This window comes from Perca fluviatilis, chromosome 2 (assembly GCF_010015445.1).
Source record: "Perca fluviatilis chromosome 2, GENO_Pfluv_1.0, whole genome shotgun sequence".
NCBI classification, from domain to species: domain Eukaryota; kingdom Metazoa; phylum Chordata; class Actinopteri; order Perciformes; family Percidae; genus Perca; species Perca fluviatilis.
In genome coordinates this window covers 899,676-925,675 of record NC_053113.1, presented here as the reverse complement: position 1 = coordinate 925,675, position 26,000 = coordinate 899,676, and the positions used below count along the sequence as shown (strand labels likewise).

The 26,000-nt window shown below is 42.2% G+C and overlaps 2 protein-coding genes across 4 annotated transcripts in view; both read left to right on the top strand.

Annotated features, from left to right (window-relative positions):
• Positions 1-23,329, top strand: part of LOC120571318 (heterochromatin protein 1-like) — a 49,957-nt gene extending 26,628 nt beyond the window's left edge. For 2 of the 3 annotated variants that reach the window (XM_039820204.1, XM_039820216.1), the window contains exons 2-4: positions 13,601-13,753; positions 22,472-22,746; positions 23,025-23,329. In XM_039820204.1, the coding sequence (XP_039676138.1) occupies positions 13,661-13,753; positions 22,472-22,746; positions 23,025-23,298 (642 nt within the window). In that variant the 5' untranslated portion in view covers positions 13,601-13,660 and the 3' untranslated portion in view covers positions 23,299-23,329. Of the gene's footprint in view, positions 1-12,305; positions 12,423-13,600; positions 13,754-22,471; positions 22,747-23,024 lie in introns of those variants that run through there. The other variant, XM_039820213.1, reaches the window with a different exon arrangement.
• LOC120570713 (NACHT, LRR and PYD domains-containing protein 12-like) overlaps positions 1-26,000 on the top strand; it is a 565,262-nt gene that overhangs the window by 488,256 nt on the left and 51,006 nt on the right. The window lies entirely within an intron of this gene.

The following is a 26,000-nucleotide window of genomic DNA, read 5'->3' as shown; positions in this document are numbered from 1 at the left end:
AAGGACAACACAAGGATTATGTACTTCCGTTTACTTTGTTGAGAATTGCTCTCTAAACAAGGGTTAATACAGCACCTTAGTTCTTGTTTGTACAGCATTTTGGTCAGCTTAAACTGTGTTTAAATGTGTTCTAGAAATAAACTTTACTTACTTAACAAGAAACAGGGTTTAGAGAGCAATTCTCAACAAAGTAAAGGGAGGTACATAATCCTTGTGTTGTCCTTCGGGTCACTGGGACCCGAAGGACCACACAAGGGCTAATAGCCATGTTTTACACAACCAGCCTGCAGCATGCTACTCTGCTAATAGCCATGTTTTACACAACCAGCCTGCAGCATGCTACTCTGCTAATAGCCATGTTTTACCAACAAGCTAAAACGAAAGCTGTCGGTTTGTAGTCTAACTGTTTATTAGTTTGCTACTAATCTTTGGAAACTTAGCTGCTGCCAGAGACAAACCGGCTCCTCCCCCAGCATGGCCACTTAATATGCACGTGAATGACGTCATCATGCCGGTGATGTCTGTATTCTTTATTCTTTCTGCTCACTGTGTATTAGGCTTCTGAAAATGTGTCCCACCCCACTGCTTCTCTCCACATTGAAGGCTGACCAGCAGTAACTTTATCTTCTGAACAGCATGTACAGTGCCTTGCGAAAGTATTCGGCCCCCTTGAACTTTTTGACCTTTTGCCACATTTCAGGCCTCACACATAAAGATATAAAACTGTAATTTTTTGTGAAGAATCAACAACAAGTGGGACACAATTATGAAGTGGAACGAAATTCATTGGATATTTCAAACTTTTTTAACAAATAAAAAACTGAAAAATTGGGCGTGCAAAATTATTCAGCCCCTTTACTTTCAGTTCAGCAAACTCTCTTCAGAAGTTCAGTGAGGATTTCTGAATGATCCAATGTTGACCTAAATGACTAATGATGATAAATAGAATCCACCTGTGTGTAATCAAGTCTCCGTATAAATGCACCTGCTCTGTGATAGTCTCAGAGGTCCGTTTAAAGCGCAGAGAGCAGCATGAAGAACAAGAAACACACCAGGCAGGTCCGAGATACTGTTGTGGAGAAGTTTAAAGCCGGATTTGGATACAAAAAGATTTCCCAAGCTTTAAACATCCCAAGGAGCACTGTGCAAGCGATAATATTGAAATGGAAGGAGTATCAGACCACTGCAAATCTACGAAGACCCGGCCGTCCCTCTAAACTTTCAGCTCATACAAGGAGAAGACTGATCAGAGATGCAGCCAAGAGGCCCATGATCACTCTGGATGAACTGCAGAGATCTACAGCTGAGGTGGGAGACTCTGTCCATAGGACAACAATCAGTCGTATACTGCACAAACCTGGCCTTTATGGAAGAGTGGCAAGAAGAAAGCCATTTCTTAAAGATATCCATGAAAAGTGTCGTTTAAAGTTTGCCACAAGCCACCTGGGAGACACACCAAACATGTGGAAGAAGGTGCTCTGGTAAGATGAAACCAAAAACGAACTTTTTGGCAACAATGCAAAACGTTATGTTTGGCGTAATAGCAACACAGCTCATCACCCTGAACACACCATCCCCACTGTCAAACATGGTGGTGGCAGCATGATGGTTTGGGCCTGCTTTTCTTCAGCAGGGACAGGGAAGATGGTTAAAATTGATGGGAAGATGGATGGAGCCAAATACAGGACCATTCTGGAAGAAAACCTGATGGAGTCTGCAAAAGACCTGAGATTTGTCTTCCAACAAGACAATGATCCAAAACATAAAGCAACATCTACAATGGAATGGTTCACAAATAAACATATCCAGGTGTTAGAATGGCCAAGTCAAAGTCCAGACCTGAATCCAATCGAGAATCTGTGGAAAGAACTGAAAACTGCTGTTCACAAACGCTCTCCATCCAACCTCACTGAGCTCGAGCTGTTTTGCAAGGAGGAATGGGCAAAAATGTCAGTCTCTCGATGTGCAAAACTGATAGAGACATACCCCAAGCGACTTACAGCTGTAATCGCAGCAAAAGGTGGCGCTACAAAGTATTAACTTAAGGGGGCTGAATAATTTTGCACGCACAATTTTTCAGTTTTTTATTTGTTAAAAAGGTTTGAAATATCCAATAAATTTCGTTCCACTTCATGATTGTGTCCCACTTGTTGTTGATTCTTCACAAAAAATTACAGTTTTATATCTTTATGTTTGAAGCCTGAAATGTGGCAAAAGGTCGAAAAGTTCAAGGGGGCCGAATACTTTCGCAAGGCACTGTATGTTATCCTGACACATTACACTCCCTCCCTTTGAAGGGATTTATTCCACTCAAAATTAGTTTGTTTTCCTGTAATGTAATGTAATGTTCAGGGTTAAACTGCTAGCGCTTTTTAACTAATGCTGCAACAAAGAAGTATTTGTTGTTCTTAATTAATCACCTTGTAAATACAGTTTACAAAAATTCCCATCATTGTTTACTAAGGTGATGTCAAATTGCTGAAATATTCAGTTTGTCACTTTAGATGAAGAAAAGCCTTCATAACTGACCAGTTTTAATCAGAACATGGCTGCTGCTGCTGCTTAAAAAATGACGAACAGTTAATGTGTTTAAACTGCGTCTGTGCCGCCGCCATCTTGGGACAGACAACTGATCTTAAAGACTCAGAAAAAGACAGTTCTACTGCTTTTGGATGTTCATGTGAAAGAAATGCTAAACTAGGCAACATGGAATAACATTTCACGGATGAAATATGTATTTTACAATATTACACTATTACATATTAATACAATAAGTATTGAATTTAATATCACAAAAGGTAATATTAATCCTTCTTTTAAGCTAACAGTAAGTTAAGTGACTGTCCTGATTCTGAATTGAGCTAATGCTAGCTTGTGTCAGGTTATATATGTTTTATTTGAGTGATTATTAATATCTCAGTAAGATACTGAAAACTGTGTGTCACTGAAATGTATTAATTTGATCTGTCCTCTTCTTAAATAAACTGAATTGAACTTCGACATTTTGTTTCTTCTTATTTTACAGGTTTCTTTTTTTTTTATGTCACTCTTATGACATCATATTTCAGTTTATCACAAACATTCAACATCAATACACATCTGGAGATACATGTTTTTTTATTGGACAGGAAGGGAAACTAAACTAATCTAAAAAGTAACTAGAAAATGCATTTCCTGCAGAAAATGCTTGTGAATGCTGAAAAGCTAAATTGCTAAACATGTTAAATAACACCTGTTATGGGTTGCTCTCTCTCCACCCTGAGTTGGGTGGTTTTTGTTTTCCCTGTTTGTCTGTGTGTTCTGTGTTTTTCCACCTGGAGTGCTGGAGGAGTGTCCAGAGGGAAGTAGGTCAAGGGGCGTGGCTGATCCAACACTGCATTGCCGGTTTTCACAGCTGCAGCTCATCTTCACGATTCTCTCCTGCAATACTTAAACCCGGGCTGATCACCTTGTCGGCGCCAGTTCGTTATCTACAACCCATGTGGTAACTTGGCTCTCAGTCTAAATCCAGTATAATCCGTTTTGCCTTTACTCAGGTTTTGTCTCTGTTCCCTGAGCTCCTACTAACCCTCTCTCCAGTTACCGCTCTGCCAGCTGCCTCCTCTGCTTTGCCTGCCTGCTTCAAGCCTCACCATCCAGCCTCTGTCTCCAACTTGGGAAACCCTCCATGTTCTCGTCTCTGCCTGTTCCCCTCGTGTCCCATAAAGACCTGGACTCTTCCCTGTCGGCTCGCCACAAGCCTCAGACCAGCCAGGAGTTTCACCACCCTGACACTACCTGCAGTGATTCTCTGAGTACACTTTGCTTCATTAAACCTTTTAAACTGCTTTACATTGTCGGTGTGATTTCTCTGCGTTCTGGGACAAGCTCCCTAACAGAACGAACTGGCCATGGACCCTGCAGAGAATTCACAGACGACAGACGAAGACGGCATTTTTCGAGCCGTGAAAAATCAAGGAACTCTGTTAGGCCAACACGACCAGTTGATTCACAAATTACTGGAGACAAACCAACAATTATGCAGTCAAGTCACTCAGCTGTCATCTCAACTTGCTGTTCTGTCTCTCCCTAGTGCGCCTAGTGCTCCGCCTCCTCCCTCTCAGTCTGCTTCTTCAGCCATGATTCCTGCGCCATTCACCCGGGAAACCCCTGTGACTCCTCCTGAGCCGTTCTCTGGAGACTTGACCAAGTGTCGAGGTTTCCTGCTTCAATGCGGACTCATTTTTTACCAGAAGCCACTGTCCAGTACGCCCAAAAGAGGTGGCTCGCTAGAAAGAGTGGGTACACTAGTGAGTCCCAGCCCTGTAATTACACCCACATCCCCTCGTATGTCACTCCCTGCAACTCTTCAATTGGGCACTCTGTCACTACCGTTATCCGCTCTTATTGACTCGGGGGCTGAGGATAACTTCATTGACGTTAATCTGGCTAAACAGGCTGACATTCCCCTCGAATCACTCCCAGTTCCTATCAATGTCACGACCATAGACGGTCAGTTTCTAGCTAATGTTACACAACAAACTATCCCAGTTACTCTCGTTCTCTTCGGTAACCATCGTGAGGAGATCACTTTCAGAGTAGTGTCAGCTTCCTCTTCCCCTCTCATTCTCGGTTTTCCATGGCTCAGTTTACATAATCCCCACATAGACTGGCAACACAAAACTATCAGCAGTTGGAGCAGTTTTTGTCACTCTACTTCTCTCGGTTCTGCTATCCCTCCCAATGTGACAACCCCAATGGCAACAGAGAAACTACCCAACCTGTCATCAGTCCCCAAAGAATATCTGGACCTAGCGGAGGTATTTAATAAGGAGTAAGCATTATCCCTTCCTCCCCATAGACCTTATGACTGCGCTATTGAGCTGTTTCCAGGAGCCCCCTTGCCTGCTAGCAGACTCTACAACTTGTCCAGACCCGAGAGAGAGGCCATGGAAAAATATATCGGAGAGTCCCTGGCTGCAGGTATCATTCGCCCATCATCATCTCCGGTGGGAGCTGGGTTCTTCTTTGTGTACAAAAAGGATAAGACGCTACGCCCTTGTATTGATTTTCGCGGACTGAACAACATCACGGTGAAGAATAAATACCCTTTACCACTAATCAATTCTGCTTTTGAACCACTCCAGGGTGCCACAGTCTTCTCCAAACTGGACCTGCGCAATGCCTATCATCTCATCAGGATTCAGGATGGAGATGAATGGAAAACCGCCTTCAATACACCACTTGGACACTTCGAATACCTGGTAATGCCTTTTGGACTCACTAATGCACTAGCAGTATTCCAAGCTATGGTTAATGATGTTTTAAGAGACGTGTTAAATCGTTTCGTTTTCGTCTATCTAGACGATATTCTGATTTTCTCTAAGTCCCTCGAAGAACATGTCTCACACGTCCGTCTCGTCCTGCAACGTTTGCTGGAGAACAAACTTTTTGTTAAAGCTGAGAAGTGTGAGTTCCACTGTGAGTCAGTCCCATTCCTTGGGTTCATTATAGAGAAAGGACAGGTGTCGGCCGACCCCGAAAAGATAAAGGCAGTAACTAAATGGCCCGTTCCCCAGACTCGTAAACAGCTGCAATGTTTCCTGGGTTTTGCTAATTTCTACAGGAGATTCGTCCGGGGCTTTAGTAGGGTGGTAGCTCCCCTCACCAAACTCACTTCCCCTAAAGTTCCGTTTGTGTGGTCACCTGAGGCTGATACAGCCATGAGTACCCTGAAACATCTGTTTTCCACCTCCCCTGTGCTCATTCACCCAGATACTACTTTGCCTTTTGTTGTGGAAGTGGATGCCTCAGACTCCGGTGTTGGAGCGGTTCTGTCTCAACGCTCCCTCACAGACCACAAACTCCACCCCTGTGCTTTTTTTTTCCAAAAAGTTGTCGCCCGCAGAGAGACACTGCGACATGGGAAACCGTGAGTTGCTGGCCATCAAGCTTGCACTGGAGGAATGGAGACATTGGCTGGATGGGACGGAGCAGCCTTTTGTGGTGTGGACCGACCACAAGAACCTGGCCTTCATCCAGTCTGCGAAGAGACTCAACTCCCGCCAAGCCAGATGGTCTATCTTCTTCAGCAGGTTTAACTTTACCCTTACTTACCGTCCTGGTTCTCGCAATGTAAAACCCGATGCTTTGTCCCGCCAGTTCTCCGTCTCTGAAGAGCCCAGTGAACCAGAGTCCTTCCTGCCCTCTACCTGCGTTGTGGCTGCAGTTCGTTGGGAGATCGAATCTCTGGTTAAGACGGCTCAAGAATCTGACCCGGGACCAGCTGATGGGCCATCTGGTCGGCTCTATGTTCCTGTGTCTGTGCGGTCTGAAGTGTTGCAGTGTGTCCATTCCTCACGCTTTGCCTGCCATCCAGGGAGGCAACGTACCCTTACGTTGCTAAAAAGACACTTCTGGTGGCCTTCTGCAGAAGCTGATGTCCGGGCTTTCATGGCAGCCTGTACCATCTGTGCCTGTGGTAAAGCATCCCACCAGTCTCCCTCGGGTCTGCTTCAACCTCTGCCGGTTCCTAGTCGTCCCTGGTCCCACATAGCCCTGGATTTTGTCACTGGTCTCCCTGTGTCCGAAGGTAATGATACTATACTCACTATTGTGGACAGATTCTCTAAATCTGCTCACTATGTAGCATTACCGAAATTACCGACTGCCAGTGAGGCAGCGGACCTCTTGGTCCTACATGTATTCCGTCCCCATGGAATACCTGTGGACATTGTTTCTGACAGAGGCCCACAGTTTATTTCTCATGTCTGGAAAGACTTCTGTTCTGCTATTGGTGCAACTGTGAGTCTCTCCTCAGGATTCCATCCGCAAACTAACGGCCAGACTGAAAGAGCTAACCAGGACCTGGAAGCGTCTCTCCGCTGCGTGGTGGCACAGCATCCGTCATCATGGGCTAAACATCTTCCCTGGATCGAGTACGCCCACAATTCCCTTACCACCTCTGCTACCGGCCTGTCCCCTTTCGAGGCTTCGTTGGGATATCAACCACCTCTGTTCCCCGAGCAGGAAGAGGAATTGGCCGTCCCCTCGGTCCAGGAGAATCTACGTCGTTGTTGTCAAGTTTGGAGCGACGCCAGGGAAGCGTTGCTCCGGACTACAGAGCAGAACAAGAGCTCGGCGGATCGTCACAGGACCCCGGCTCCCCAGTACCAGCCTGGACAAGAGGTGTGGTTGTCCTCCAGGAACATTCCCCTACGGACTGACTCACGCAAATTGGCGCCTCGGTTTCTGGGCCCCTTCGTCATTGACTCAGTTATCAATCCCTCTGCTGTGCGGTTGAAGTTGCCACGGGCTATGAAGTGTCATCCCACCTTCCATGTGTCTCAACTGAAACCAGTCTCATCCAGTCCTCTGTGCCCGCCTGCGGATCCCCCGCCTCCCGTCCGCATGATTGACGACCACCCGGCCTACACTGTCCACCAGCTTTTGGACGTGCGGCGGCGGGTAGGGGTCTCCAGTATCTGGTCGACTGGGAGGGTTATGGACCGGAGGAGCGCTCCTGGATCCCCAGGAGTTTTATTTTGGATCCTCAACTGGTGGAGGACTTCCATCGTGCTCACCCTGACAAGCCGGGGCCTAGAGGGACGCCGGGAGGCGCCCGTTGAGGGGGGGGTCCTGTTATGGGTTGCTCTCTCTCCACCCTGAGTTGGGTGGTTTTTGTTTTCCCTGTTTGTCTGTGTGTTCTGTGTTTTTCCACCTGGAGTGCTGGAGGAGTGTCCAGAGGGAAGTAGGTCAAGGGGCGTGGCTGATCCAACACTGCATTGCCGTTTTTCACAGCTGCAGCTCATCTTCACGATTCTCTCCTGCAATACTTAAACCCCGGCTGATCACCTTGTCGGCGCCAGTTCGTTATCTACAACCCATGTGGTAACTTGGCTCTCAGTCTAAATCCAGTATAATCCGTTTTGCCTTTACTCAGGTTTTGTCTCTGTTCCCTGAGCTCCTACTAACCCTGTGTCTCTCTCCAGTTACCGCTCTGCCCAGCTGCCTCCTCTGCTTTGCCTGCCTGCTTCAAGCCTCACCATCCAGCCTCTGTCTCCAACTTGGGAAACCCTCCATGTTCTCGTCTCTGCCTGTTCCCCTCGTGTCCCATAAAGACCTGGACTCTTCCCTGTCGGCTCGCCACAAGCCTCAGACCAGCCAGGAGTTTCACCACCCTGACACTACCTGCAGTGATTCTCTGAGTACACTTTGCTTCATTAAACCTTTTAAACTGCTTTACGTTGTCGGTGTGTTTTCTCTGCATTCTGGGTCAGACAAGCTCCCTAACAACACCAGCCATACAAAAGTGGAATATTTAAAGATTTTCTGAAAAGCTGTCACTACACTGAATTGCAGGCTTCAATGTGAATAAGGTGAAGTTGTGCAAAAAATTTGGAAACGGTTCTAATGTCTTTAAAAAGATGAATAATACTAACATTATATGAAAGTTTTTGTAAGAACTGAATTGTCAGCTTTAATTTGAATTAATATACTTTATATAGAATATTTTCAAAAATGATTTACAAGTTGTAAAAAGATTCGTAATGAATGAAAGATGTGGAACATTTTAAGGTTTGAAGGCAGGTAGATAGAAAGACAGAATATATCATGAAGCTGAATACAACTGTGACAGCTAAATGTTTTTTGAACAGTTTAAAGTTTGAATGATGTCTGTAGTTAAAATTATGTGGGAGGAGTAGCATTCCAAAAAGAAAAATGCCTGAATAGGATTTGAAGATTGCTCTATTGACTTTTAATATAAAATAAAATGTGAAAAATCATATTTAAAAAAATATATAATAGCAGAAAAACAGTTGACCCATCTTGTGCATACAATGCTGAATATTTTGATATTCTAATGTTTTTTGTAGCTGAAAGTATGCAGAAGTTAGAGGCATCCAAAGAAAGTTGAAGAATAAATAATTGGAACAATATTGTGAATGCTGCTGAATCAGCAGAAAGCTGTCAGATAAATGTAGCTGAGTAAATGTAGTTGAGTAAAAGTAAAATATTTCCCTCTGAGCTGTGGTGAGGAAAATACTCAAACTTTAATCTGATAAACCAAGGGGGTAAACAAGCATCCGGAAAGCGTACCTCACCTGCCGTTAGCATTCCATTCATTTTGACGTCACTTTGACAGTGAATAACTTTACATCTGAAGCGTTTAAAGACTCCATTTGTCCATTGTTTATATCTAGAGAACGACAATGTATAAAGGCTCCATTACCTTTTATCTCACATTATGGCTCCGTAGCAGCTGTTTTTGTAAAAGTAGGCTAACGATTGTGTCATAACCACGCGACTTACTGTCACACAGTAGAGACGTTACCGTATAGCTCGCAGGCAGTTTTGACTTCCATTAGCTGTTTAAGTTTAATTACTAATGTCAACTAGCATTTTAGTTAGCAATAATTAGCCTGTGCCTATGTTATCTCCTTACATATACCTACACTCCGTCTTTGTAATGATTCTCTTGGCACAGCTACCAGAAGACTTCCAACTTTTTGCTCACGTCACATCTACGTCTTCAAGCTCAGTTGGAGGCTGCTCAGTAACGCTCAGCCATCACCGGAAAAGTGCTTCTAATATCCTTCACTGGTCTCCGTCGAAGTCTAAGGCGTCGATGTGTCTGTTTCTTATACCGTCTGTTGGAGGAACCAAACAGAACCTGAAGTCTCGTTGTTTCACTGGGATCTCGGGCTGGCGGTGGAATAGTTCTGTTGTTTGTTAGCTTCCGAGCTTATTGGTGCGTTTAAGGAGACAGAGCTCCAGGTAAACCCGCACACATTCAGGTGAACACTAACTGCTTAATGCTAACCGAGCTGAGCAGAAGCTAAAAGGGTAGGTAGTGGTTCATATTAACGTTCCGTTGCCCAAATGGGGCTCTGTGTCCGTCAGAAGGTCTGACATCTACCGTATCAGCAGAGCAATCACGTAATGCACAGCAGACTATGGTGCAGGTACAGATTATTTTCTGAAATATAGTGACTTTTATTTATTATTATTATTACTATTATTATTATTATTTTTTTTTTTTTTTTTCTCAAAATATGACGACTCCTCAAAATAACAGAGAACACAGATATACTGTATTTTGAATGTGCACAACGTTTTGGACATAAGAAATCTTGCTCAAACACATCTGAAATATTACAGTCCAGGGGTTTATTAATACATTTAAATGAATTCATGTATCATTGAGGTGAATAATTGGCATTTACACATTTAAGGCGGTTACTTCCCCAACAAAAGACACAAAAGTGGAGGGAGGAGTAAATGATGCCTATAAACTACATGTGTGCTGACTCAGATATAATTAGAAAAGTCGATCCAAAGGACAATAAATAGTTGAAAGCAATACAGAATGCCTGAGAGCCTTACTGCAATATATTCCATTATGTTTTTATATTTTTATAAAATATATTTTTTATATATGTTTCTCTTTACATAAAGATGTTTGCAGCATTCGGGAAAAGGTAGAAATAGGTGCATATACATTTACTAGAATGCAGGAAATGAAGTGTTTAATGCTCAACATTTTCAATAAATCATTTTAATTCTTTTGGTGTTATTGAAATACATAACACAAAATATTTTACAAAAAATCTCAACATAAATCTCACACAAGACTGAAAAATGCTTTTGCTGCAATTTTGTTAATTTTACAGGAAAACCCCCTGTTATTAATAGATGAGGAGCCTACGATCAAAATAATGAAGTTACTGTTTGTGTCTATGTCTGACCTGGGCTGGTACATGTTCACGTTAAAAAGCGTGTGCGTGCACAAGCACTACGGTCACGCTCAAAGTGTCCCGGTTTTAGTTCCCGGGAAATCTGGTCACCCCTACGCTGACAGTGTTGGCTCTATCATTAAATGTCTTTAGTTGTGTTAAAGAGGAGTTGGAGCAGAGTGTCTGTTAAAACCTAGGCCACTGTTTGGAGGGAACTGGAATCTTACTGGAAGCTGACTCGCTAGAATAGACACGTTTTTTAAAGCTATGAATTGAATAATTTGCCTCCTGAGAAACGAGTTTCAGGCATTCCCATTTGTTGGGGAAGCTAACCTGCACAAATATTACATATGGATCTGAAAGTCAATCCCTTAAATCCTCCCTTAAACCAGATATTTAAGTCTGTAAACTGTGTTGAAACTGCAGGCTAGTAAATGCTCTGTTGGTGGTGAAATCAAGTTTTTGGTCCACTTCCTGTGGAAGTGCGCAAGCCGCCCCTGACGGTGCAGATCCACCTGGCCATGCATTTGCGCTGCATTTGAAAAAATGCTGTGTCAAAAAGCTTGCCGATGCCCATCTTTATGCAAATTAATCAGTTGATTGCGACTGCAGAACAGCAGAAGCGCGTGTCCCCCCCTCCCGCTCCAGGTGACTGATGGACAGACAGGTGCTGCTGTCGGTTCACTTTCCTTCTTCAGTTGTCGAATGGAAAGTTGGAGATGTTTCCAATCAGCAGAAATCAGCTGGGACAGCCAACCAACACACACACTGGGAGTCCAACCACTTTAATTCATGTTGACTTTGTGAATATATATATATATATATATATATATATATATATATATCTGAACTTTTAGCTTCAGTCTTCATCACAGACTCCAGCAGTTTTGGACAGTACCGAAGCCAAGTGAATGTAAAATCAATCTGAGCATCGCAACTAACTGTTTTAGACACAAATATGGTCATAATAATGCTCCAAAATGCTGTCACATTGCAATTTAAATCGTCCAATTTTCTTAAGGGGAGGAGCCCTAAACCTCCTGCCAAATATGGTCACCCAAGTCTTTTCCCAAACCTGTGGAAAAGTGCCCAGTGTAGTTAAACAGGAGGAATGTGAGGTGGAACAACAGCCTGTCATCTGCTACTGTTGATTCTGCATCAAGCTGCACAGTTTGGACATGTGCAGCTAGCTAAAATATTTACAACACCCTGTGTATCATCTGTTCATTATGTTGTTAGAGAGAGAAAGAGAGACAAAGAGAAAGAGAGAGAGCGGGAGAGAGAGAGAGACAGAGAGAGAGAGAGAGAGAAAGACACAGAGAGAGAGAGAGAGAGAATGACAAAGGGACAGATAGAGAGAGAAAGAGAGACAAAGAGAAAGAGAGAGAGCGGGAGAGAGAGAGAGACAGACAGAGAGAGAAAGAGAGAGAGAGAGAAGTGTGCACTTTTCATTTAATAATCTTCTAGACATGTCCCTGGCCTCCCCTGTGCCCCCCTCGTGCTGACCAAATAAAACATTATGAATTTATTATGGTTTTACACGCGAGCGCCAAAAGCGGAACTAATGTGCGACGCAACGTTCTACACGGGTAAATTAGAGCGGCGCACCCAACCACTAGGCTGCAGCGTGCAGCGTGTGGTGGTGCTCGGTGAATGAGACAGCAACTCCTCTTGGAGAGAGCAGAGAAGCTCCGAGTTCTCCTGTTGGTAAGATCAACCATTTCATCTCGGAAGGGACTTGTTGTTGTTGTTGTTGTTGTTGCTGCACATAACCGGGTTCCTTTTGTTCCTCACACTGAGAATGAAATCAAGTTTGGAAATGTCTGCTCTCGATATGTTTAGAAACTTAATCATATCTAAACAAACTCATCGAAGCAGAAGCGAATATCCAAATGTCAGTCTCGTTGCTAGGACTACACAATGCTGGGATGTTAACCACGGAACTTCATCCATCTCGGCTGTTGCATCGCGATAATAAATCCATTTGAGTAAAGTAATCAACAGGCTATCTGCCCGTGTTAAGTAGGGAGGGATGGTTAGGAAACGAAATGTAATGCATGGGACATAGCCCCAGGAAACCAAAAAGTGAGAGAAACAAAGGAAGGTGTTGAGGAGCAGGAAGAGGGAGAGCCAGAGGAGTCTAGGGAGGTTGGAGAAAGGGATGTGATCATACTGGGGAGGAGGGGTCTGGGTGTCCTCCCCCAGGGAAGTTTTGAGCGTCAGCAACTGCATTTTTTTGCTTTTGGATACGGTTTAATGCACCAATTTATGGTGGAAATGCCTTTATTTAGCTTATGCTAAGAAGAAAATAACAGATGACAATTCAAAATATAATGGAAAGTATGTTGTCGGTATCATTGGACATTTTTAAGTGGGTATATGGAAATCCTGGAGCTTTCTTAGTGGGTGTACTGCGTATTCCTGTGTATCACGTAGACTACACCACTGGAACTAACCTGCACACGCATTACATATGGATCTGAAAGTTCTCATCCCTTAAACCAGATATTTAAGTCTGTAAACTGTGTGAAAGGTTGAAACTACAGGCTAGTAAATGCTCTGTTTTTGGTCCACTTCCTGTGTTTGGGTCGGATCGTGTTCTCACCTAGTCTGGCTATCACCAGACCAAGCTCAATCTTTTCAGATTGAACAGGGAATGTTGACCTTTTGTTGTGCAGTTGTTTAGATTTATTCCCAGTTTAATATAATGCTGTTTTCTCCAAACTACTCCGAGTTCATTGTGTAGCGAGGAAGGAAATGGAACAGTTTTCCAGCCGCTGCTTTGAGTTTGCCGACTGTTGTTTTAGTTGTGTGTGGATGTGAGGAAAAGGAGAGGAGACAGCAGCTCCTGAATATCTCTGCGTGCTTTGATTCGTACTGAACAGAATCCAGAGTGAGTCCAGCAGCCCCAGTGGACATCTGCTGGATTTCAGGACAAGAGAGGAATGGAGGAGGACAACCAGAACCAGGAGCATCGGAGCAACAAGGTCCCCAGAAGACCAGCAGCAGACTGGGACTCTGATACCAGCCATGTTCAGGTCAGTGTTCAGGGGGGTATCACACAAAAGTAGAATTTATAAATCCAGGATAACTGATGAAGAGAGGCTTGACCTAGTCTAATCTGTGCAGCCTGGCTTGTGCCAGTAGGCTGCATTAAGCCAGGCTGAGGAGGAGAGACTAGTGAGTCCAGGTGGGGGGAGGGGGGGGGGGGGGGGGGGGGGTCTAGTCAGGCTGAGGAGGAGAGACTAGGTCTAGTCAGGCTGAGGAGGAGAGACTAGGTGGAGTCAGGCTGAGGAGGAGAGACTAGGTCGAGTCAGGCTGAGGAGAGACTAGGTGGAGTCAGGCTGAGGAGGAGAGACTAGGTCTAGTCAGGCTGAGGAGGAGAGACTAGGGTCGAGTCAGGCTGAGGAGGAGAGACTAGGTCTAGTCAGGCTGAGGAGGAGAGACTAGGTGGAGTCAGGCTGAGGAGGAGAGACTAGGTCTAGTCAGGCTGAGGAGGAGAGACTAGGTCGAGTCAGGCTGAGGAGGAGCGACTAGGTCGAGTCAGGCTGAAGTAATTCAGATAGATGAGCGTTCACGGCTTTCCTTACCAGACCGTGAGGTCAATAACAGATTTGCTGATGCTAAAATGGAGAATAATCATTGTTCATACTTCATACAGAGTGAGCAGCAGCTTCTTGCGTAAATATGATAACGTGAAACACATTATTTGTAAAGACGAAACACGGCCACTGTGATAAAACGGTGAGAGAAAGCGAGGCAGACGATCACGGACCGACTGAATGTGTAAACAGCCTAAAAATCTACATTTACTGACCACTGCTCTGAACTGAAACAGTCATAATCATACCATTCAAGGATTAAGCTACTAATCATTGGCACAAATTAACAGTTGTACTCTTTGCCTTAAAAGTAAGCAGAAGATTAGATTAGATAATACTTTATTTATCCCACAATGGGGAAATTCACTTATTATATAATAATATAATATAGATAATGTTACTCAGGAAATTTACCATGCCTCTGCTTTTGTGAAACTGAGTCAAGGCTAAATTCATCCAGGATAACAGGAATATCCCGGCTTAAGATCATATTTTGTCCTAACAAGACAACATGTTTTCACACATCTTCACAAACTGCTGACTGTTATGTAGATAACTTCTCAGCAACTTCAAACCCCACACAATAGAAGAAACGCCATTTACACACACCCACACACACACACACAACACACACACACACACACACACACACAGATGTGCGGACTGAGCAAAGTTACTTTAGGATAAATAGGTTTGAAATTATTTTTACAACTGAAATGATTTTTTTTGTTATTACAAAGGGAAAGTACCGTTGGGTACCGGAACCAAATTTCAGGTAAAGGTTAATGGTACCCAACCCTAGCCACATGTAATATAAAATTAAGTTAACTGTTGACACAATAAGGTAAAGTGAGCTATTTAAATTAGCTGCATACATGGCTAAAAGCAATCTGCTCTCACCAGTGTATAACCCTGTGTAACATTACTTTACGTACAACAATCCTGCCACAATCGGTCCCAAAAAATTAAGGGTGCAACGGATCAAAAAACTCACGGCTCGGATCAGAGTCACGGATCGGATCATTTTTCGGATCAGCAAAATAAAAAAGACAAGACAAATAAACATAAGTTTGTTCTTTTTGTCCATGCTATTGACCGAGATTCCCTTCTGTGATGCCAAATTCACTACATGTGCAAATAACCCACTCTGTGGGCCCAGTCCTGCCTCATTCACTGCATTTATTTGATTTTTGGCATTATTGTGACTGGGATATTACTAGTACTAGGCCTCTTTATCTTCCATTCCTCCACTGCTTGTGTCAGAACCTTATATATTAATATGTCAATGGTCAGAACCTGTGTGAGGGTAGAGGGGGCGTGTCTGCTGCACCGGACTTCTCATCTCCCAGTCTGCTGTGGTGAAGTGAGCGGATAGCTCTCCGTTCCCCTGGACGTCCACCCGTCTATCGTGAGCGTAACAGAGGATGCTCGGGATAGTTCATCCACAACGTTTTTCTTCTCCTGCTCATAAAGATCTGGCACAATCTTTTCGCTGAAGTGGGTGCGCGACGGGATGTCGTAACGTGGCTCAAGCACTTTCAGCATGTGTTTAAAGCCCTCGTTTTGCACAACCAAATATGGCCTCATGTCTGCACCTATAAACACACCGATAGCGTTTGTGATGGCTTTAGCCCGGTCTGAGCAACAAAGGGCTGCTTAAATGCTGCGGTGATAAGCGGTTCTTGAGCAGCTTTCGTTTTCACTCCTGTCAGTGAAACACCGGGGTGATGTCTCTTCAAATGCATGGCGGTGCTTGATGTGGGGATTTAAATGACGCGGGGCGTTCAACCTCCTCCGTTCCTCCGCTCGCCATGACCACGCTGTGTGTGGACTGAACATGCGCACAACTTTATTTTTTGAAATCAATCCGCGGATCACGTGTGTGCCGAACCGAAGATATTGATCCGAACGGATCACGGATCAATGACGATCCGTTGCACCACTACAAAACATCCCAGTTAGATATAAAATGGCATAACGTTAAACATATTCTTTGTAAATCTTTACAATTATTCCCAGAAAGAACCAACCAAAGGGCTATTGCACATAACCAGGATAAGGGAATAAGCCGGGATATTCCTGTTATCCTGGTTGAATTTAGCCTTGACTCGGTTGCACAAAAGCAGAGGCAGATAAGTTACCATGGAGATTTATTCTGTGCAGCTAGCCTGCTCCTGACCAGGCTAACAGCCAGGCTAACACCTAGCCTGCTCCTGACCAGGCTAAAAGCCAGGCTAACAGCTAGCCTGCTGCTCACCATGCTAACAGCCAGGATTTATTACTCCTGGAGTCTTTTCTGTTCACTCAGCAGTGGTTTTACCTTATTATTATTATTATTATTATTATTATTATTATTATTATTATTACTATCAGCCTGCACTAAATCACAACAGTTGCATATTGCTGATCATTTAACTACTGTTATTATTTAAAGTTATGACCATTATGTTTTATAATTATTCATGTGACATTGTTACTGTTATATTGCTGTATGAAGACTGCTGTTCATATTATTGTTAGAAGTTTGATGAATGTATTACTGCAGTTGTTGAGATAATTAGAAAAGGCTGATAAAGTTGCCAAATGTGTTTTTTAAATGAAGTCAGTTACTAAGGGCAATATATAAAGTGCTGTACATGTGTTTCTATACCAACGCACCTTAAATTATTTTAGTTGATTAAATTTTTTTTAAATGACTATAATTTGGAGGATTGTACATTTTTAAGAACATTCTAATTGTACAATCCTCCCAAATTATAGTCTTAGTTCACTGGACCAGTAACTATAAAGTGTAGACTACTGTACCTTCATGTAACAACAGGGAGAGGACACCTCAATGGTTTTTGACCTTATACAGTGCCTTGCGAAAGTATTCGGCCCCCTTGAACGTTTCGACCTTTTGCCACATTTCAGGCCTCAAACATAAAGATATAAAACTGTAATTTTTTGTGAAGAATCAACAACAAGTGGGTCCCAATTATGAAGTGGAACGAAATTCATTGGCTATTTCAAACTTTTTTAACAAATAAAAACTGAAAAGAAATGAGGCTGCAAAATTATTCAGCCCCTTTACTTTCAGTGCAGCAAACTCTCTCCAGAAGTTCAGTGAGGATCTCTGAATGATCCAATGTTGACCTAAATGACTAATGATGATAAATAGAATCCAGCTGTGTGTAATCAAGTCCTCGTTATAAATGCACCTGCTCTGTGATAGTCTCAGAGGTCCGTGTAAAGCGCAGAGAGCATCATGAAGAACAAGGAACACACCAGGCAGGTCCGAGATACTGTTGTGGAGAAGTTTAAAGCCGGATTTGGATACAAAAAGATTTCCCAAGCTTTAAACATCCCAAGGAGCACTGGTGCGCGATAATATTGAAATGGAAGGAGTATCAGACCACCGCAAATCTCGAAGACCCGGCCGTCCCTCTAAACTTTCAGCTCATACAATGAGAAGACTGATCAGAGATGCAGCCAAGAGGCCCATGATCACTCTGGATGAACTGCAGAGATCTACAGCTGAGGCGGGAGACCCTGTCCATAGGACAACAATCAGTCGTATACTGCACAAATCTGGCCTTTATGGAAGAGTGGCAAGAAGAAAGCCATTTCTTAAAGATATCCATAAAAGTGTCGTTTAAGGTTTGCCCAAAGCCACCTGGGAGACACACCAAACATGTGGAAGAAGGTGCTGTGGTCAGATGAAACCAAAATCAAACTTTTGGCAACAATGCAAAACGTTATGTTTGGCGTAAAAGCAACACAGCTCATCACCCTGAACACACCATCCCCACTGTCAAACGTGGTGGTGGCAGCATCATGGTTTGGGCCTGCTTTTCTTTAGCAGGGACAGGGAAGATGGTTAAAATTGATGGGAAGATGGATGGAGCCAAATATAGGACCATTCTGGAAGAAAACCTGATGGAGTCTGCAAAAGACCTGAGACTGGGACGGAGATTTGTCTTCCAACAAGACAATGATCCAAAACATAAAGCAAAATCTACAATGGAATGGTTCACAAATAAACATATCCAGGTGTTAGAATGGCCAAGTCAAAGTCCAGACCTGAATCCAATCGAGAATCTGTGGAAAGAACTGAAAACTGCTGTTCACCAACGCTCTCCATCCAACCTCACAGAGCTCGAGCTGTTTTGCAAGGAGGAATGGGCAAAAAATGTCAGTCTCGATGTGCAAAACTGATAGAGACATACCCCAAGCGACTTACAGCTTATCGCGCAGCAAAAGGTGGCGCTACAAAGTATTAACTTAACAAGGGGGCTGAATAATTTTGCACGCAATATTTCAGTTTTTTATTTGTTTAAAAGGTTTGAAATATCCAATAAATTTTGTTCCACTTCATGATTGTGTCCCACTTGTTGTTGATTCTTCACAAAAAATTACAGTTTTATATCTTTATGTTTGAGGCCTGAAATGTGGCAAAAGGTCAAAAAGTTCAAGGGGGCCGAATACTTTCGCAAGGCACTGTATTTAGCTGGGGGGAAAATAACTGATAAATATACTCTGTTACATTCATGTTTGCAATGTGCATTATATTTATCACTTCTCTTTTTGTTCTCTTTATAGTTTCTAGATTTTAGAGTCCAGTGTCTTTCTGTTCTATGTCCATATATACGAGGGAGCAAAGCATATAATAAAATGTAGAGAAGGAAACTCAGCCTCTATAATAAAAAAAAAGTGAGAAAAAGCATGACAGATAATAGCAGACCGAATGAATGATATATCTTAAAATATACATTTATGAACTACTGCTCTTAACCTAGTCTCTCCTCTTCATCCTGACTCGACCTAGTCTCTCCTCCTCAGCCTGACTCCACCTAGTATCTCCTCCTCAAGGCAAGGCAACTTTATTTATATAGCACATTTCAGCAACAGGGCAATTCAGAGTGCTTTACATAAAACATGAAAGAGCAGTTAGAAAACAATTTAAAAGACAAGAATACATTTTACAGTGCAGTATAAGAATTTGAAGAACTGAGAGATAAAATACGCAAATAAAGAGCAGTCAAAACAGTTAAATATATAAAAGCAGATAAAATAGGTTAATTAAAGAAAGGACCAATATGTCAGACATCTCAAGCAGTTCGGTCAATATTTCTGGTTCATCTCCCCAACAATGGGTCCAGATGCTTCACATGGAGGTTTCATTCCCTATAGTTACAGAAGCTTTAGTATACTCTTTTTCATTTTCAATGCAGTCGTCACCACAAGGCTTAGTTCTTTTCTTCGGCAAACCTTGCAAAATCCGGAACGGTCTTCAGACCGTCTCTAATAGTCAGGAAACGTGCTAGTTTCGTAGACTATTTATTTTATTCTTTATTTAATAGTTTCTCAGACTATTTCTGTTCAATTGTAATTGTTTTGGTCTTCAGACCCTTTTATTAGTTATCAAACTAACTTTGTTGACAGTCCACAGCCTGTCTCTTCTGTAATCTATTGTCACACCCGTATCAAAGAAATAATCAGAAATATGTCAGTTTCTGCAAAATCTCACTGGAATAATCATAAATTCAATTCTATTAATTGATCTAACTAGAACCCCAAATAACTGAGAGATAAAATATGTGAATAAAAGTTACAGTGCAGTATAAGAAATTAAACATCAAAGAGCAGTTATAGATTGTCATACAGTGTCAACTTTAGTATAAAAAATGATAAGAATTTAAAGAAAGAGCAGTTAAAACAGTTAAACATATAAAAGCAGATAAAATAGGTTATTTAAAGAAAGGCAACATCAAAAAGATAGGTCTTCAGCCTTGATTTAAAAGAACAGAGTTTTCCTCAGCCTGACTCGACCTAGTCGCTCCTCCTCAGCCTGACTCCACCTAGAAGACCTGCCAACATGTACGCATTTTTCGGACTGGGGCGTACTGGGCACGCATTTTGACCCTTTAGTATGCTTGTATGATTCGCTGCTCTCTAGGTACGCATTCTATGCAATCTTTGACGTTGATTCTGCCTCTGAGCCACAGCGTGTAAGTGGAGTGAAAACTAGGTTTTAGACAGGCCAGGTGCTGATTAACGTACGATAAAGGTAACAGTTAGGCTAAAAAAATAGCCTAATTGAATTTATGAACATTTAATAATGACCTTGACATCATAACCATAGACCACCACAGTCCAGCTGTGACAAGCTCAGTTAATGATGCATAGCATTCAAGAGGGCTATTTGCTAGGCCAATGTGATGGCAACTAACATAATGCAGTGTCAGCCATGTCAACCTTATAAAAGCCTATCTGAAAATATCTGACCCATGTTATTTGTGTCTCTGCCAGGCTTTTTTAGTAGTTGCTTTAGGCCTATTTAAAGTTGTTTTTATGAGTAAATCATTACTTGGACTACTTCATTTCCCTTCAGTAATCAGAAGAAGGTTATGTGTTAACATGGTCTGACTCATCTTTAACACAGAAGTACTTAGGCCTATTTATTAGCTCAATCCGCCTCCTATTGGTTAGACTAACAAAAATATATGGCCACGAAATATTGCACAGGATATAAGAAAACATTTGTGTAGTTTCACTACACCTACAGCCATTAATCCATTCCATTCCTCTACACAGTAATACTAATTTATTGTAATCTAGGGGGTTGTACTCATAACATTTCTTCAAGGTTGGCAGGTCTGCACCTAGTCAGCCTCATCCTGACTCAACCTAGTTGCTCCTCCTCAGCCTGGCTTGGCCTTCGTGAAACGCACCAAGCCAGGCTGCACAGATAAGAGTAGGTCAATCCTTGCTTTATCTATTATTTATAAATTCAACTTTTGTGAAACAGCCCCCTGGCCTGCCTTGTTGCACGATCAAAACGTTCTAAACTTGCCATTTTCAGTGTGTAGCTCACTAGCTCAAAGTTTGTTGTTGTTTCCCAAATTGAACTGAGTTTTGCAAGGCAAGGAACATCTGGCGATTTTCTGGTAAATGCACTGTCGTTGATTGAGGCTGAAGTCCTATGGATTGGTCACCTCATCAGCCCTCGCATTTTCTCCATTCAAACAGAACATTTGAATATAGTTAAACATGGTAAACTATAATTTAGGGCTGCAGCTATCGATTCTTTTTGTAATCGATTAATCTAGCACTTTATCGATCGATTAATCGGATAATTTTTCACTAGGGGAAAAAAGCAACATTTTCGGAAAAAAGCAACATTTGTATTGCCTACAAGCTTACAATATCATCTCTCAAAAAACTAAACCTATTAAGTGCATTTAAGTGCCATATTGCATTGTTTTTAAAGATTTTTTTTTTCAAATGATATCAACCTCAAACTAAGGCATACATTAAACATACACAAACATTAAATTAAGTTGGGCAACTTAACTTTCAGAACTACAAGTTTCAACCTGAGACTGACCTGTATATACGGTAGGCCTATATGTAAATATTAGTTATACTCAACCTATTTTCATTTATATATTTGATTATAATGTCACACAGCTCTGTTACACTTATGCTATTAGATCGTTGATCAGAGAGGGAGAGAGAGAGAGACGCGCAACAATCAGCTGTTTTTCCGAAGGGATAGTCAATGCGTCAGCTCTTTAGATCAGATCGTGGTCACCACTACGTATTTTCTTGTCTTTGATTTTGGTAGTTGTGTTTGGTGTAGTTTCATCGTCCATACGACTCTGTGATTTACGTTTGTCGGTCCTCTCCGTGGAATGGATGATTAAGTTAGACTCCATGTTTTCTGTTGAGATGCTAAAAAACTGACGTCGTGCTATTATCGTGGTAAGCTAGTTTGATTTTGCAGTAGACATACTGTACAGAGTTTTAGTTTTGATTACATTTGAACTGATTCCAAACTTTGGACACTTTCTGTGGTTTTCTCCAGCCTGTCTCTTAGCACCTCGCTATTTACACTCTGGCATGTGTTGCCAGCAGCAGACTGAGCCTCGTCTGTGCGACAGTAATAATGCTCCATGCGGAAACACCGTCTGTCAGTGATACAACATTGGTAACATTGATTTAACGAAGCTTCGAGGCAAGTAATTTTGCATCGAGGGTTTTTTGTAATCAAATTATTTGAGTTATTTGAGGAATCGTTTCAGCCCTACTATAATTCACTCACACCTCCCATTAGTTCTTCTAACCCTTGTATCATTATCTCTGTATGTTTCTCCCTTGGGTCTACCAAAGGCACCCTCAGCAGACGTCAAGCTGGCGACCGTAGCAGGAAAGAAGGGCATAAAGGCTGAGGAGGAGGAGCAGACTGCAGCACCTCCTGCAGCTGCAGCAGCAGCCGTGAAGGAGGAGGAAGAGGAAGAGGAGGAGCAGCCTGTAGCACCTCCTGCAGCTGCAGCAGCAGCCGTGAAGGAGGAGAAAGAGGAGGAGTATGTAGTGGAGAAGGTGTTGGACCGCAGAGTGGTGAAGGGAAGAGTAGAGTTTCTGCTGAAATGGAAGGGGTTCTCAGAGTAAGTATGAGTCTATAATATTAATACTTGGTGTTCTCTATATATTTATATAGTATCTTGTTAATTTAAAAATTGCAGATGATCGACAGCATAAATTTCGGCATTGTATCATGCCCTCAAAATTGAAAGTCTTTTGACACTAAGTTGCAGACCCGCAAATAACCTTACCCAATGGCAATAGAAAAAAAGAATAATACGAATTAGCAATTAGAGTGAGAATGGATTGCCTAAAAACAAAGCCTGATGAGATTTCCTTCTGTCTGCACTCACCTTTCCAGTGATGATAAGACATGGGAGCCGCAAGACAACCTGGACGTCGACCTTATCACTGAGTACATGCAGAAACACAAGGAGAAGAACGAGAAGAAGAAGGGCAAGAGGAAAGTGGAGAAGAACGAGAAGAAGAAAGGCAAGAGGAAAGTTGTCAGTGAGGCCTCGGGAGACTCAGAGGAGCGAGGGAGCAAGAGGAAGAAGGAGGAGGTGAGCATAGGAAAGAGGTTACCCCAGACTGAAGATTCCCAAAAATCTAATCTCAATATTAATGAATATTAAAACAGCGCAAAAAAGGAGGAATGTAAATGATTTATTAAAAATTTAATAATAACTAGGGCTGTCAAACGATAATTTTTTTTAATCGCGATTAGTCACTGAATTAATAGGATGTTTTATCACATGATTAAAATTCTATTATTTTGCATTTCAGAACTGTTTTTAAGTACATATTAACAATGAAAAGCAATTATTACCAGTGTATCTTGATTGCGAATCAAATTAATGCAAAGAAAGTTACTTTATGAACTTGACTTTAAGATTTGTATTTGTTGTTGTTACTGTTAACAATAGAACAATGTGTGAATCTGTCAGTATTGCACAATTCCTCCAAGTACCTAACTAAAAACCTAAAAATCCTTATCCTTACCAGAGTCAATATAGTGTGCAGCCCAACTGTAACTGCTGCAAAGTACAAACGCTGTCTCATTAACCGGTGATCACTGGACGTCAGTGAGTTATCAAAATGATTTAGAAGTTACTGTATAAGACGGGTCAGAACATGCCAACCGTAGTACGTCTTTAAGACCCCAGTCTTCTACGATGCTGACCGGTCTACAGTTAGTTGCCACCCATTTCGCAAGAGCTGTAGTAATTTTTTGGGATTTGGTTTCATCAACAGGTCGGCGAGTAGCACTCCAAAATAGTGCTTTGCCTGAGCCCACTAGCATCAACCTGAGTCACGTTAACTGTACTATGCTTAGCACGTAGATGGTACCTCAAGCTTGACGTGCTTCGGTGATATTTTAATTTGGCTTTAAACAATGTGCATGTGGCTTTTTGACTATTGAGCAGTCCAGGAGGTTTGGAAAATAAAAAGCACCATTCAGAATTGTGTTGTTGCTGTATGCAGCCTGCAGCAGCAGGAAGTGTTACAAGGAAGTATGATAAGTAAAAGTGCGGCAAAGGGTCAAAATAGTAACCTGTTAGGCACAATGCAAAGCCGAGTGAAGTGTAAAATTCATTTATAAATTGCGGCATGCGATTTAAAAAAAAGCAGCGTTATGCTCGGCCCTTAATCGCATCGCAATTTACGCGTTAATGCTGACAGCCATAATAATAACATAACAATAATAACTTATTTCACCAGTAATTTGCTGTTAAACAACAAAAACAGATGTGAAAAGGGTATTTTACAATAACTTTGAATGCACCACAAGGTTTACCCGTTTCAAGTTAACGCAACGTTTACAATATTGTGCAGCCCTAGCTACAACTGTTAATTTGTACAAATGATTAGTAACCTAATCCTTGAATGGTATGGTTATGACTGTTTCAGAGCAGTGGTCAGTAAATGTGCCTCGCTTTCTCTCGCTGTTTCATTACAGCAGCTGCGTTTCATCTTTACAAATAATGTGTTTTACGTTATCATACTTCCACAAGAAGCTGCTGCTCACTCTGTATAAAGTATGAACAATATGTATTCTCCATTTTAGCATCAGTAAATCTGTGATCGACCTTGCGGTCTGGTAAGGAAAGCCGTGAATGCTCACCTATTCGAAATACATCAGCACGCCCCGACCTAGTCTCTCCTCCTCAGCCTGACTCGACCTAGTCTCTCCTCCTCAGCCTGGCTTTGCCGTCGTGAAAAACAGAACGCCAGGATGCTTTGATCAGACTAGGTCAAACCTCGCTTTATCGGTTATCCTGGATTTATAAGTTCTACTGTTATGCAATACCACTTTAACAACCCGTTGATTTCATGTAATTCTGAGCCATTTGGTTACTTATGAACAATACATTTTTGTAAGCCTGATGGGTTACCTAACACTATTTAATATTTTTTAAATGAAAATCTTTTGCTATGTTTACACTTCACGTCCACACTACTGAGGTTAGAAGCGGAGTTTTCCATGCATTGGTTCTACTTGGGCGCACCGCCCAGGTAAATTGAGACCCGCCCAGGTAGATAACATCCAAATAAAATTTTCTTTCCAACAACGGTGAAATTTTTACAGCGCACACAGACCAGCTGCCTCCAGTCCCTTCCCCTCGCAAAGTTGAGTGCCGCATGCATGACAGCGTCAACGTTGTACTTGCTCAGAGAGGCTATCGTTAGTATTAGCATGCTGCTGGTGATCTTGCAATGGGATTAACTGTACTAATAAAATCGTAGAAACAGCAGGGCCATGCTGCTGTGAAAGCTCCCTGAAAATCATTTATCAGAGTCTGGCTGTTACCCCTCTCCGCGGCGGGCTCCTCTACTTCATGTCTTTATAACGGAGCTAACTAACCGGAGCTAACTGCTAATCAGAGCTAATGGTTGCTAACTGAGCCTTCAGTTCTCCGTGCCTGTATCCATTAACTGTATTTATGGACACGAGCCCAAATAAAACTCTTAATTTTATTAAATTGGCTGTGAAAGTTTTAAACTACAACTCAGAGTTGTTTGAATGACAGAAATCTGCTCAGATGAGAACTTAATGAGTGCAACAGGACATGTATAGTACAGAACAGTAGGCTATGTTTAGGAACCCCAAAACATGGATAAAACACTTCAAAAAATTAACAATAATCCAACGAACAAAATGAACTCAAAAATTTACTTTTGATATTCCTAGTCTTATGTGAGTTAACAGGAGTTAGGAGAAAACAGTGTTGAGATTAATAATAACATGTCATTTTCTGGAGGACAGTATTATCTGCTGAACCGTTAACATTTGGCCAAAAAAAAAGAAAACCAATTTAATTGTCAAAGCACATCA